The sequence below is a fragment of the Crocuta crocuta genome, unplaced genomic scaffold (genome assembly GCF_008692635.1).
Source record: "Crocuta crocuta isolate KB4526 unplaced genomic scaffold, BGI_CrCroc_1.0 scaffold155, whole genome shotgun sequence".
NCBI lineage: Eukaryota > Metazoa > Chordata > Mammalia > Carnivora > Hyaenidae > Crocuta > Crocuta crocuta.
In genome coordinates this window covers 1,089,604-1,104,489 of record NW_027530365.1, presented here as the reverse complement: position 1 = coordinate 1,104,489, position 14,886 = coordinate 1,089,604, and the positions used below count along the sequence as shown (strand labels likewise).

The following is a 14,886-nucleotide window of genomic DNA, read 5'->3' as shown; positions in this document are numbered from 1 at the left end:
GAGAGAGAGAGAGAGAGAGACAGCATGAGCAGGGGAGGGTCAGAGAAAGAAGGAGACACAGAAGCTGAAACAGGCTCCAGGCTCTGAGCTAGCTGTCAGCACAGAGCTTGATGCGGGGCTTGAACCCCACAAACCATGAGATCATGACCGGGGCCGAAGTCGGATGCTTAACTGACTGAGCCACCCACCCAGGTGCCCCAGAGTTTTAATATCCTTAAGTAACAGAAGGCTTATAGTTTCTTCCTTTCCAGACTTACTAGATTACCTGGTTTGTGTACACAACTCCTGAACTACAATTCTTCCCATGGATCATGACTGGATGGGGTCCTAAAAGTCAATATTCTGTTCTCCTATCTTCTCTAGAGGTTTACCTATCTGCAAGAGACCTGGAATTTGGGAAATATAGTCCTTCATGTTTAAGGATTAGATCCTTCATCTCTCCAATAATAAGGGAAGTCTTAGGATCTTCTGAGCCTCAGATTTTTCTTTGGTAAAATCTGAGGATTGAAGCTGGTAGGTGATGTCTAAAGTTAATTTCCAGCTCTTAAAAGGGGAAGCTTTAGGTTCTGAAGCCCATCAATCAGCAAGTGTACATAACAAGACAAACAGGGTGAGAAATATAGACCGGAAGGCCAGGACAAGAAAGCAGAGACGCTACGTCTCTATGGCACTATACATAGCTATATACGCACAGGTACCTTAATAGCTATTACCATTGGATCTGAACAAAGTTCAGCTTCAATATATAGCACCATTTATTAGTAGAAATGCTTTCTCATCATCCTTCCCAAAACAGCAAAACAAATTAAAAATTCTAAATAGGGAATATAAATTCAACACATTCTAATGCAAAGATAACTGGGTTTCAAAAATAACCTTTAAAATAACAAGTGTAAAATGCCTAACAAATGAGACAATGGATTCAAGAGTCAAGCAAGGTATATGCCATATGTATACTATATAGTAAATGGTCAATACAGGTCACCTGGATTTCCCTTTCCCTCTTCCGAGTGTCAACTTCCATAAAGAAATATCCAATTTTAAGTATATGGTATTTTGTCTTCAAATCTTAAGGAATAATATCTACAGCAATACATTTATTCAACGTGAATGTGGTGAAATATAGTTCATCTATATTGGCCAAGAGATTACTGACCTGAATTTAAATCTCGTCCTGGATTGAAGGCCCGGCTATTAACAGTGGTAGAGAGTCGATCGCAACTAATTGTTCTAGATACATTGGTATTAAAGTTCCCATCAAATCTGAGAAGAGAATAAGAATAGAAGAGAATAAGAAATATTTACTTAGCGGTTAAATTCAGAAAAACAAACCAACAAGATAATTAATGCTGCGTATGAATACTAATAAACAGTATATTATTTATTGTATTGCATGTTTATCCAGCTCATAAACAGTAAACTTTGACTTAGGTTTTAAATATTTTAAAAAAATCACTTCAGAATATGGGGGAAAAAACAACATCTGCTTCTAGTAGGCTGTAGATATCAAGTTCAAGTCTAAGGAGATTGAAAAATAAACATCCTAAGGAGATTAAAAAATAACCTTCCTGTGACCCAATTCTCCCCCTAATGAATTTGAGTCAGGAACTATTGATAAAATCATACAGAAAGCAGATTTGACAAAATTCAGACAACAGTGTAAAAAATGCAAACTTAAGCACTGATGTAATATATGAAACAATTCTTTAAATTCTCCTATCTGAAAACCAGTGACTAAGAATAAAAATAGTGAATAATGAAGGAGAAAGAATGTGACTTAGGCAACATCTAGACCTGAATCCATGCTGTCACTATTAAATGTGTGACCTTGGAAATACTGTTCAATTTTTCTGAACCTTGGTTTCCTTATTTAGGGAAGGAAATTTTAAAAGTTGAGGGGGGGAGGAGGAGAAGGAGGGAGGGAGAGAAAGAAAGAGACAGAGAGAGAAAGGGAGGGAGAGAACAAATTTCCTCTCCTGGTATAGAACACATAGTTTGTACCTTCTGACTATAATATAAATAATGTCAAAGTCTTTTTGATTCTCAGTGGTAGTTCAATGTTAGAGCTAGCACTAGAAGAATGCTAGTACTCTGGCCAGTTGCTGATCAATAAATACTAGTGTAATCAATGAATCCTTTGCTGCAGCAAACAACAATCTGCAAGAAAATAAGAGGAAAACATACCATCTCCTTCACATACAGTCCCTATGACTTTTAAGTGAACTTAATCCAGAAGTAACAAAAGCAAAAAAAATTCTAAATTTCTAAATTTTTAAATAACGTATTTAGAATTTTATATGTTGGTAAGACTCATGACATTTCTAAAAGTTTCCCATCTAAATTAACTTAATCTGAAATGAGAGTTTTTAAAACTGATGTTAAAATGTGTACCTCAACTTATAAATGTCATTAATGAAATTGCATGAACACAAATAGAGAAACTATATGACTTAGAAGAAACCCTCGTAAAAATCAAGATTGACTCAATTATTCACGTGAACTTGGATGATCTGTCGATCCCATCTCACAATATATGGAGAAGGGGCAAGATGGCAGAGAAGTACGGAGCTCCATACATTTCACTTGCCCCCATCTCTCAAACAGAGAAGGCCTGAAGCTATAGGAACCCTTACAGAACCACAGGAGTTTTGGAGGAAAAGGAGGCAGACTCTTCTGAGAAAACAAAGTTATAGGGCTACCTCAAGAAGCAAGCCAAAGTACACATGGTGGAGAGTCCCAAATACCAATATGAGTAGGGAAGTAAAATAACTAAAGTCTCAGCAAGAGAGACCAAGAGACACCATTCAAAGAACACTTCCTGAACAGACAGGCCCTAGACAGTCAAAGTTCCTTCTTTAATACAGCAGTACTCGCAGGTGCAGAGTGCATAACAAGCTTTTACAACTAACAAGAAACAGAAAGCTAGCCAAAATGACGAAATGGAAGAACACTCCTCTAAAGAAATTCCAGGAAGAAATGACAGCTAAAGAGCTGCTCAAAACAGATATAAGCAACATAACTGAACAGGAATTTAGAACAATAGTCATAAAATTAATCGCTGGGCTTGAAAAAGGCATGGAAGACATCAGAGAAACTATTGCTACAAAGACCATGGAGCTTAAAAATAGTCGTGATAAATTAAAAAATGCTATAAATAAGGTACATAATAAAATGGAGGTGTCCAATGCACGGATTGAAGAGGCAGAGAGGAGAATAGGTGAATTAGAAGACATAATTATAGAAAAAGAGAAAGCCAAGGAAAAGAGATAAACTGATCCAGGAACATGAAAGGAGAGTTCGAGAACTGAGTGATACAATCAAATGGAACAATATCCGTATCATAGGAATTCCAGAAGAGGAAGAGAAAGGGAACGGCGCTAAAGGAGACCTCGAACAAATTATAGCAGAGAACTTCCCCAACCTGGGGAAGGAAAGAGATATTGAAATCCAAGAGGCACAGAGAACTCCCCTCAGACGTAACTTGAATCAGTCTTCAGCATGACGTATCATAGTGAAACTTGCAAAATATAAGGACAAAGAGAGAATTCTGAAAGAAGCTAGGGAGAAAAGAGCCCTAACATACAAAGGGAAACCTATCAGAGTGGTTATAGACCTATCCAGTGAAACTTGGCAGGCCAGAAAAGAATGGCAGGAAATCTTCAATGTGATGAACAGGAAAAAATATGCAGCCAAGAATCCTCTATCCAGCAAGCCTGTCATTCAGAATAGAAGGAGAGATAAAAGTCTTTCCAAATAAACAAAAACTGAAAGCATTTGTCACCACTAAAGCAGCCCTACAAGAAATATTGAGGGGGACTCTATAAGGAAAATGTTGCAAGGAACGCAATGTACCAGAGACACCACCACAAGCAGGAATTCTACAAAGANAGGACACTTTCAGATTGAAAGTAAGGGGATGGAGAAATATCTATCATGCTACTGGAAGTCAAAAGAAAGCTGGAGTAGCCATACTTATATCAGACAAACTGGACTTTAAAGTAAAGGCAGTACAAGGGATGAAGAAGGGCATTATGTAATAATTACAGGGTCTATCCATCAGGAAGAGCTAACAATTATAAATGTCTATGCACCGAATACNAGGACACAATGGACTTGAATGACACTTTGGACCAATTGGATTTGACAGATATATTTAGAACTCTATATCCTGAGGCCATGGAATTCACTTTCTTCTCAAGTGTGCATGGTACATTCTCCAAAATAGATCACATACTGGGACATAAAGCAACCCTCAATAAATATAAAAGAACTGAGATCATACCATGCACATTTTCAGACCACAATGCTATGGAACTTGAAATCAACCACAGGAAAAAGTCTGGAAAACCTCCCAAAAACATAGAGGTTAAAGAGCACCCTACTAAAGAACGAATGGGCCAATCAGGCAATTAAAGAAGAAATTTAAAAATATATGGAAACAAGTGAAAATGAAAATACAACAACTCNTCCCGTTGGTAGATGCAGAAAAAGCATTTGATAAAATACAGCATCCCTTCTTAATAAAGACCCTTGAGAATGTCGTGATAGAAGGAACTTACTTAAACATCATAAAAGCCGTCTATGAGGAGCCTTCAGCTAACATCATTCTCAATGGGGTAAAACTGAGAGCTTTCCCCCTGAGATGAGGAACACAACTGGGATGTTCACTCTCACCACTGTTGTTTAACATAGTTCTGGAAGTCCTAGCACCAACCATTAAACAAAAGGAAATAAAAGACATCAGAATTGGTAAAGAAGTTAACTTTCACTTTTCACAGACAACATGATACTCTACATAGAAAACTAGACAGACTCCACCAGGACTCTACCAGAACTGATGCACGCATTCAGCAAAGTTGCAGGATACAAAATCAATGTACAGAAATCGGTTACATTTTTATACACCAATAATGAAGCAACAGAAAGAGAAATCAAGTAACTGATCTCATTCACCATTGCACAAAAAACCATAAAACACCTAGGAATAAACCTAACCAAAGATATAGGAGACCTGTATGATGAAAACTATAGAAAACTTATGAAGGAAATTGAAGAAGACACAAAGAAATGGAAAAACATTCCATGCTCATGGATTGGAAGAATAAATATAGTTAAAATGTCGTTACTACCTGAAGCAGTCTACACATTCAATGCAATCCCAATCAAAATTGCACCAGCATTCTTCTCAAAGCTAGAACAAACTATTCTAAGGTTTGTATGGAACCACAAAAGACTCCGAATAGCCAAAGTACCATTGAAGAAGAAAACCAAAACGGGAGGCATCACCATCCCAGACTTCAGCCTCTACTACAAAGCTGTCATCATCAAGACAGTATGGTATTGGCACGAAAACAGACACATAGATCAATGGAATAGAATAGAGAACTCGGAATTGGACCCACAAATGTATGGCCAACTAATCATTGACAAAGCGGGAAAGAGTATTCAATGGAAAAAAGACAGTTTCTTTAACAGATTNGGTGGATTAATAGAAACTTAACAGAGGACCATGAGGGAGGAGAAGGGAAAAATAGTTGTGAAGAGGGAGGGAGGCAAACCATGAGAGACTCTTGAATGCTGAGAACAAACTAGGGTTGATGGGGGTGGGGGAGAGGGGAAGGGAGGTGATGGGCACAGAGGAGGGCACTTTTTGGGATGAGTACTGGGTGTTATATGGAATCCAACTTGACAATAAACTAAGAAAAAAAACAATATATAAGAATTACCATGTTAAACTGATTGTATAAACAATGGAACTAGGGCTTCACATGGTGTGTTGGGTTCCAAAACAAAGTTAAACACTTTTGTTTGGATACATATCATCTCAAAGTAGAAGGTAACTGGTTCTTAGGAGACCTTTAGTTCAGCCTCTAACCCAGTACACAATTATATCAACACTGTCAACTGTGGCTCCAAGGACACAGTCACAGTTGCTTCACCAACGTGGTTGCTCTTCCTTGGACCTGCTCCAATTTGTCTAGACAAGAGATTGCTGCCTCAAAAGCCACAGTTGGAGAGGAAAGAAGAAATTAATACATCAGCAGCTGCCTGTGTGCACGTGGGCAAAGCAACAGAATCTCACTCTCCCTCTCTCATAGCATTTCAACATCTGTGCAGCAGGAGAGGCACTATACATGGAACTCACCTGCTCGCCTTACTCTAGATAGCCACATAAAATCTATTCCTTCACCAACTTTTTTTTTTTAATATTTTTATTTATTTCTAGGGGAGAGAGAGAGAGACAGACAGACAGACAGACAGCATGAGCAGGGGAGGGTCAGAGAGAGAGGGAGATACAGACTCTGAAATAGCCTCCAGGCTCCGAGCTGGCAGTCAGCACAGAGCCCAATCCGGGGCTCGAACCCACGAACCGCAAGATCATGACCTAAGCAAAAGTTGGACGCTTAACTGACTAAGCCACCCAGGCGCCGCTCCCTCACCAACTTTTTAATAAGAGACGAGATAACATTTAGGGCTCTTGGGCTGGCTATACTGTCTCCATCACGACATCTAAAACTCTATCACTGTAGCGTGAAAGCTGCCAGGGAAGCATTCACGAAGAATGAATATGGCTTTGTTCCAAAATACCTTAATTTTCAAAAATAGGCAGGGTGCCAGACTTATGTCACCCCTGGCCCAGATTGGGGCAGTCCAGGAAAATTCTCTGCAATGAGGACAATGTATTATTTTTGCATTGTCCCATATGGTAGCTACATGTGGCTACTTAATATTTGAAATGTGGTTTATATAACTTAGACACCAAACTTTTAAAAAGTTTCTTAATTCTAGTTAGTTAACATACCAAATTTTCTCTTGTATAATTTTAACTTAAATGTAAACCATCATCGAACCGTGGCTATCCTTTTGGACAAGTGCAATTCTCAAAGATTCTCTTGATTATTTCCCCAGTCATCCTTTGGGTCTTTATTCAATTATTATTTTCCCAGAAAGTTCCGTCCTGACTGTGGATGGTTTCTCATTCTATGCCAAGTACTTCCATCTTATCTCAAAACATCTGCCATAATTTTAAAAAATATTTTATTTCAGAGAAAGAGAGAGGGCATGAGCTCATAATGAACACATTATTTTACTTAAAAAAATTTTTTTTTTGCTTTTCCATATATCAAATAAAGATAGGTCAAGTTAGAGATAAGATGCCAAAAATTTTGGTATGGAAGCCTTCTCGTGTAAACCCGAGCACACAGCACTTGAACTCCCAATTCTTTCTAAAGCCTTTTCACATATTTGAAAAGTCTTAGTTCCCCCAGTGGGACTCTAATTTACTTGAGTATTTATATTTCTCTGTGAGGTCTAACACACTGCGGGCAATGTGTAGTATCCCATAGGGCAGAGAGCTTAGTCACTGGAAAGCTCCGGGTATTTTGCCCATAGTTATTGAACATCTATGATGAACAAGGCACTGCCACTGTGGCAAAGCATGATTATGTCAGGGTCAACAGCATGACCTTCAGCAGTACCCAGACCTGGACTGGACTTCAGATTTGAATTGCATTTTTCTGTGCGACTCTTGCACATAACTTAGATTTTTCTAAGCCTCTATTTTTCTCATTCATAGGATGATGATAACAATAGCACCTATTTCATAAGGTTGTGTTAAGAATTAAACCAGAAAATGGCTCTTAAAAGCCTGGTACATAGTAAGCATTTAGTAAGTAATAAGAACTACACTTGGATGTGTTAGTGATGGTAACAGTTAACAGCTACTAAGTGTTCATATGTCAGGTATGTTCCAAGTGCTTCACATGGATTAAGTCATCTGATCCTCATATAGCCTGAGAAAAGTACTATTACCATCTCCATTTGAATGCCTGGAAACTGAGGCACGGAAATGTTAAATCAGCAAGCCCACAGTCGCAACTGAGAAGCAAACAGAACGAAGATGTGAACGCAGACTTGAGCTCTCGTTCATAATGAATACGTTACGACGTATCTCAATAAATCAACAAATAAATCATCCTTAACATTATCTAAGATAGCTGAAGTAGAATTCAGTTCTCTGAGAGGAAAAGGTTACTCTGAAAGACTGTAGGGCTTAGGGGAAATAAGGCTTCACAATGCATAGCTACAGAGAAAGAGCTCTACTGATCAAGGTAAGGATTGATAGAGGAAGAGGAAGGAGATATTAAAAGCAGGTGTTCTTTACTAATTGTCGACAACTTAAAGTAAATGTTCACTATGGGCATGGCTATGGAAGTGGACATCAGGGAGTTATTTATTATTATTTCATTCTAGAAAAGCCTCAAGTTCCCTCCCATTCAGCACTGAAATTCGAGGGGCTTCAGAGAGCCAGTGGATAGGAGAGCGAGCTTGTATGTTCCTTGCAGAGAGAAGAGATACAGCAAACCTGGTGTCAGCTCAGACCAGTTTTATCCTTTTCCTGGTACTAAGTTCCTCTGAAAGACCCTGGCATTCTGAGAACCTTGAGCAAGTGGCTTGCGCACAACAAAGATAACAGAGGTAAGACAATACCAATTCTCAGGGCAGTTAACGTAGGATGCAGAATGCCACAACTTCAGTTTTATTGTAAATGCGGGCAAGATGCGATACTGAAACACAGCTCAGGAAAGCCCCAACTGACATGTGCAAACACACAGGCTTCCAGAGGTCAAACCTGATCCAAAAACAAAATGTAAAACACCTGAAGAAGTCCTTTTCTCTGAAGGAATCCACAGAACAATCCTGATGTGTTTGCATTAAATAATCACCTTGCAGGAGAACCCTAGCCAGAGGGCAATCTGACCTCTGTCTGGTTTGCTCAAGGACAGGAGGGTTCTGAAAGTTTAGCAGGGAGGGACGAACAGATTGTTACCTCATTTTGGAATTTGATTTAATTCTTGCCCCCTGGGTCACCTGAATGCAGCAAATGCTGGTGGTTTTGAATTAATTTACTCCTAGCAAGCCCCTACATTCTGATATTTAAAGAATTCAGAGACCTGTCAACCACTTTCCTTCCTCCTGCTTCCTGCTAGATGGTATTAAGTGGGAACAGGCTCTCCATAGTCTCAGTTGTCTTGAGTTCTTCACACATGCTGAACCTCAGCCACAGAGCACGCACTCCCCAGCTGGTTAACAATGAAGGGCCCAGAAATAAACCTCACTCTGCTTCTGTCTTTGTCTATGCCGCTGACGTGCCAGTCAGGTAAGGAAGCAGGTGTCAACAGGGATTTAGAGATACAGCAGAACAGTGTGCTCCGAGCTGCTGAGCCGGCTAGGAGACGGAATTACAAGAGCAAAGACCCTGTGATGATCTCTTCAGCCTCCACTCACCCACACTCACTAATATCCTCTTCTCTTCTGGTTTCCAGATCCCTCCTGGACTCTGCACACAGGAGGAAAACCTGCTTGGCCATCTCTGTTACATTAGCCACCTCTAGGTCCCAGAGAAACAGTTGTCTTGCTTAAGATGGGAACCTATTTTATGCACCTGTGCCTCTTCTAAATACTATTCAGAAAAAGCACATACTATTCACCCTGATTTGGGGACTATGAGAAACATAAAGCTCCTGCTTACAGTACTTTATAGAAACATGTCAACTACTCTTAGGGGTTACCTACAAGATTTTTCATTGAGAAGTATATTAGCTGCCAGTCACATTTACAGAATTCAGTTTTATGGAAAAGGTCAAGTGCTGGCAAAACCATAGATTTTCATATAAAATGAGCAGGGCAATTCAACTTTATGTCTGTGCTTTTAAAAAGGGATTATAATAAGAGAATGATCCTATCTAAATCTCCTATAGACCCTCACTTTTTAAAAAAACGGAGATATATGGGATTATGACTGCTTTCTATACTTATTTTCATAAGATAAAACCAGTGCCTGAAATTCAGTTTCAAATAACTCTATCTTTCCTACGCCCGTAAGTTTGAAAAGGGAAAGAAAAAAAAAAACTTCCTTCTGGATTTACTTTCATGAACAACTGATCGAAACTGCATCCCGAGGGAGAAAACAGAACTGTGACTCCCACTTTGATCTCTTCCCCATGGAGAAATTCACTCCCTGCCTGGCTTGCAAGATGTTCATTTGATTGACGTTTGCTCTGATGTGCAAACTGCTTTGAACTTCAGACATTTAATTCCCATCAGGCTGCAGTCATTTTTATTCTCCTTCAACAGGATTTACAAGCAGGAGATCAGCAAATGTAGAAGATAAAATAAATTTGCAGAAGCTTTGAATCTTACATCAAAACAGTGTTCAAGTGAGTTCCAATTGGATTTCATTCAGCCACGATTCTCAGTGTAAATCAACTTTTCAGTGGAGTCCCAGTTTAGAAAGAAAAAGATATAAAGCAGAGAGACACATACACCAGTTGGGATTTACTTCCTGATTCTCTTTTTTGGTCTTTGTTTAAATTTCCTACGGAAGGTGATTTACCAGGCAAATCACTCAGAACCCTGGGTTTTCCTCAACATTTCCAAGGAAGCCGGCCCAATTTATCACTTTGCACACAAAAACCACACCCACAGTGTGGATTCCCAGGGTGGCGGTGAAATGTGGTATTGTTCATGGACACATTTTTAAGGTAGTGATTGAAAAAGCAAATCCCTGAGGATCTCCCTCCCAGAAGAGCCAGGCTCAATCTGCTAGTTGAGTCCATTAACAAAGCCATTATGACGACAGCTAATGGGGTAGGGAATGTGTTTTACTTGTTTGCTGGTTTTTAATCACTGCTAAAATGCCGAGACAGGTGCAAAAGGTTACAACAAAAAATCCTGCTATTTCTTCCAGAAGCAGAATCTGGTATTAGATCAGAAGCTGGTGGAACAGATGCAGGGAAGCTTCCAGTGAAGTTGGCAACACAAGGCTGGCCCTTGCTGTTGAGCTGAACTACCAAGTTCCATTTTAGGAAGAGCACACATCTTTCTGGGAAGCTCAGGAGGCAAAATCCCTTGACCAGTAAGTAGCTGCGGGAGTCTTTCAAAGCCCATCTGGACACTGGGAAGTGCCTGTGTCTGTCAGACTCCCTGGATCTAGTAACAGCCTAACAGTATCTGGTCTACCATGATAGGGAGACATCGTTTCACATCCATCCAAACAGGTTCCTGCTCATTCTGGGAAGTGTCTGCTCTCTAAATATTTGAGCAACACCAGTTGAAAAGAATTAAACAAGAACCCCCTTATCTTCCACTTAACCACCATGAGAATAAAGTTAAACAAAGAGAGAGCTAAGATAAAAATCAAACATCTGCACTGGCAAATATTTAAACTCTCTGAATGGTAGAAGAAAGGGGTAAGAGTAGGATCACTTCAAAAAGGAACTATCACATTTATAAAGTAAATGATACTTGAACCCCCTCCCCCCCCACAACCGAGTTTACTTATTCAAACACCTAAATTAACGGGCAAACTGCAAAGCTGTCAAATAACGTGTAATCATGGTCCGAGAAATGGCTTTTCCTTCCATCTCCGCAGAGATTGGGGAGATAAGTCACATTCTTTTTGTTCTTATCAGTATTAAGGATTAAACCTTCAGGCTTCAGCAACTCAGCTACAGCAGAAACGTGGCCAGTGTCAAATACCCTTGCAAGGTAAGGCTTGCAGAGTAACCAAGTCTCTATTAAAATCTAAATATCATACAAACCAGGTCTATTTCTTTTTCACCATTTTCCCCACAACAACAGATCGCTGAGGGAGGCCCTGATGTGATCTTCTGTCTCGTGGCTAGATTCAAAATGGCAGAATTAGTCACTTAATCCGCTTTCTCACACAAGCTTGGAAAACCACACAGGTGATATCTGGGGGAACTGGAAGCGGATCCATGACCACATTAAACATTTATCCTTATCTTCCTCATCCCCAGGTCGTTTCAGGGGTGCATGAGGAAGGAGAGGGAAGGGAACCTGGAAAGCTAAGACAAACACAAGCAAGTGGACAGAGGCCTGGTGGGACCCACGGGTTCCCTTTGTGTTACTCTGCAGCCCGTGTCCATTCTGCCAACTTGACCTCTAAGAAGGGCTTAACTTGCTTTGCAGTTATTTATTTATACACTTTCCTCCCTCGCTAAGAAGACACAAAGAGAGATCCTTTCCTGTGTTTATCCCCAGAGCCTGTGGCGCAGAGTTGGCTGTGAAGAGCAAGATATTAGTCAATAAATGTCTGCTGGATGAATAAATGCAGGAAACCTAAGAGGTGGAGACTTCCTGGGACTAGAGACTGGAAATTCGTGTGCTTTCTTCCTTCGTAAATAGCAGACAACTGTGAGTGGTAGGACGCAGACATCAAAGAGAAGCACTAAGAATCTCAGAGTTAGCAGATGACCTTGAAGATGAACTGGCTCAATCTCTCAGGGACATACGCACTGGAGAGAGAAGAGGCCTGTCCAAATCTCCCTGAAAAAGAAACAGGAAATATAAGATGTGGAATATGTAGGACTGTGTCCTGAAAAAGAATTACTGGCGCGATATTAAAAAGTTAATAAAGCTACGTGTGTGCATCACCTTATTAGGAAAGTAGGGTCCCCCAAAACAGATTTTAGACAGAAGAGTTTTAAAATCTTGGCATTCTTTGAAAATACTTTGATATTTTTGCACAATAAACATATCGCTCAAGGAAAACTTCCTAGTCCTTTGCTATCACAGGGTTGATTGCTTAAAGCTGGTATAGTCTACTAACTAGTTTCTTTCAGAGACTAGACTTTTTTTAGGAAGAAAAAAAATCACAGGATCAACTTTCTCCCTAAAATCTGCAAAGGCCACTGGTGAAGTTCAGTATTCTAAGCAGAGTGGCAGGTGTCCCTTCTTTTAGTAAAAAGGTCCCACAAGGAAAAGCCCAGAAAGCAGGACTGTCAGCAGACGCAGATGCAGGTGTGCTTCCTGCTCTGAGGTTCGTCAATAGTCCTAGATGTACAGGTACTTATCTCCTCGCCACCGCTGCAGAAAGCACATAAATTACTGCAGGAACATGGTTTTAAGACTGAGAAACAAACTAACCAGACTATGGGAGATTGATAGTCAACCAATTTAGAAACTTCAGAGGGTGATACAACAGCCTCTAGTGAAATTCTAAGAAGGAAAAAATCATTCTGCATTTCAATTGGCAGATAAGCCATTCCAGTTTTACCACAGGTCAAAATATTGTCATTTAAAAAAATGATGTGAGGGATGCCTGGGTGGCTTAGTCAGTTAAGCGTCTGACTTTGGCTCAGGTCATGATTTCACAGTTCCTCACTCTGAGCCCTGCATTGGAGACTCTGCAGTCAGTACAGAGCCCACTTGGGATTCTCTGTCTCCCTCCCTCCCTCTCAGAAATAAACAGACATTTAAAAAAATGATTTGAAATCAGGCAACCCAGATTCTAATTCTGCTCCCTGAGCCTGAATACAACCTCTCTGAGCCTGCTTCCTCATGGACACAAAAGGGGGTGAGGGCGGAGGAGCAGAGAGCTGCTAAGAAGATCATTTGAATAATCTAAGTAAAATAACACTCATTTTTAAAAATGTTTATATATTTTTGAGAGAGAGAGAGAGAGAGCTTGTGTGTGCGCGTGGGAGCCAGTGGGGAGGGGCAGAAAGAGAGGGAGACAGAATCCAAGTAAGGCTCCAGGCTTTGAGCTGTCAGCACAGAGCCCAATTGCAGTGGGGTTCAAGCCCATGAACCGTGAGATCATGACCTGTGCTGAAGTCGGACGCCCCACCAACTGAGCCACCCAGGCGCCCCAGTAAAATAACACTTATAAGAGTAAAGCCTAAGAAAGTTATTGAAGTATAAGCATGTATAACTCTTACATAAGTTAAATAATGTAACTTAGTTGGCCTTCTGAAATGTAAAACATTCTGTAAAATCTTTGTTGAATTCTGAGCTCAAGTGAAGTCCTTCTGGTGCTAATATCCATAAAGACTGTATCTGTAACATTTCACCTGCCTGCAGGTAATAATCATTTTTAAAGGGACTAGAGATGAAAGTTTGAGATAAGGCAGAATAACTTGAAAGGCTAAGATTTGCCACATAGCACTTAGAGAGCAAAAACACAAAACACACCTTCTTGGGGGAAAGAACAGGACCTGCAATAAAAATTAAACTCAGTTTGTCAAGGACCATGCTGGTCACATTATTTGACCTTGTGACATGAAAAGAACAAAACAGCAAGAGTCATAAATGGAAAAGCACCTGGTGAAATCACAATGTTTTATTTTTCTTCAGAACATAAGAGCATAACAATTCTTATAATAAGAAAACACATACAGGGTTAAATACTTTACATCTTTTTTTTTTTTCATGTGCACTACCTTAAAACAGTGGGGAAAAATAGGAGTTGCCAACATGTGTTCAGCTATTATGTCTAGAAATCTTATTTTGAACAAAACTTAACTATGTATTAGCACAACACTAAAACTATACATTCTGGGGCACCTGGGTGGCTCAGTCGGTTAAGCGTCCAACTTCGCTCAGGTCATGATTTCACTGCTCGTGAGTTCGAGCCCCGTGTCGAGCTCTGTGCTAATAGCTCAGAGACTGAAGCCTGCTTCAAATTCTCTGTCACCCTCTCTCCCTCTCTCTCCCCCCACTCTTTCCCCACTCATACTTTCTCCTTCCTTCAAAAATAAATAAATCACATACAGCTATACATTTCAGCCTGGCCCCCTCTCCTGAACTGCTATGCATATAACATAGTTGTGGGAGGGTGGGGGTGGGATATATGTGGGATAAAAATAAAATGATACTATAGGCTAATCTCAACTCTTCACCAAATACCTCCCCAGAGTGACCTGTGTGCAACTCAAAATCAAATCTGCATGTTCCAACTGAATTTGTCTTCCTCCTAAAAATCTTTTTGCTGGGGCAGCTGGCTGGCTCAGTCAGTAGAGCATGCTATACTTGATCTCAGGGTCTTGAGTTCAAGCCCATATTAGGCACAGGGCCTACCTA

At 40.1% G+C, this 14,886-nt stretch overlaps 1 protein-coding gene across 1 annotated transcript in view; it reads right to left on the bottom strand.

The window, feature by feature from the left end:
- CACHD1 (cache domain containing 1) overlaps window positions 1–14,886 on the bottom strand; it is a 127,198-nt gene that overhangs the window by 75,193 nt on the left and 37,119 nt on the right. Inside the window, exon 3 of the mRNA XM_077766137.1 lies at window positions 1,157–1,263. Coding sequence (XP_077622263.1) covers window positions 1,157–1,263 — 107 coding nt within the window. The remainder of the gene's footprint in view (window positions 1–1,156; window positions 1,264–14,886) is intronic.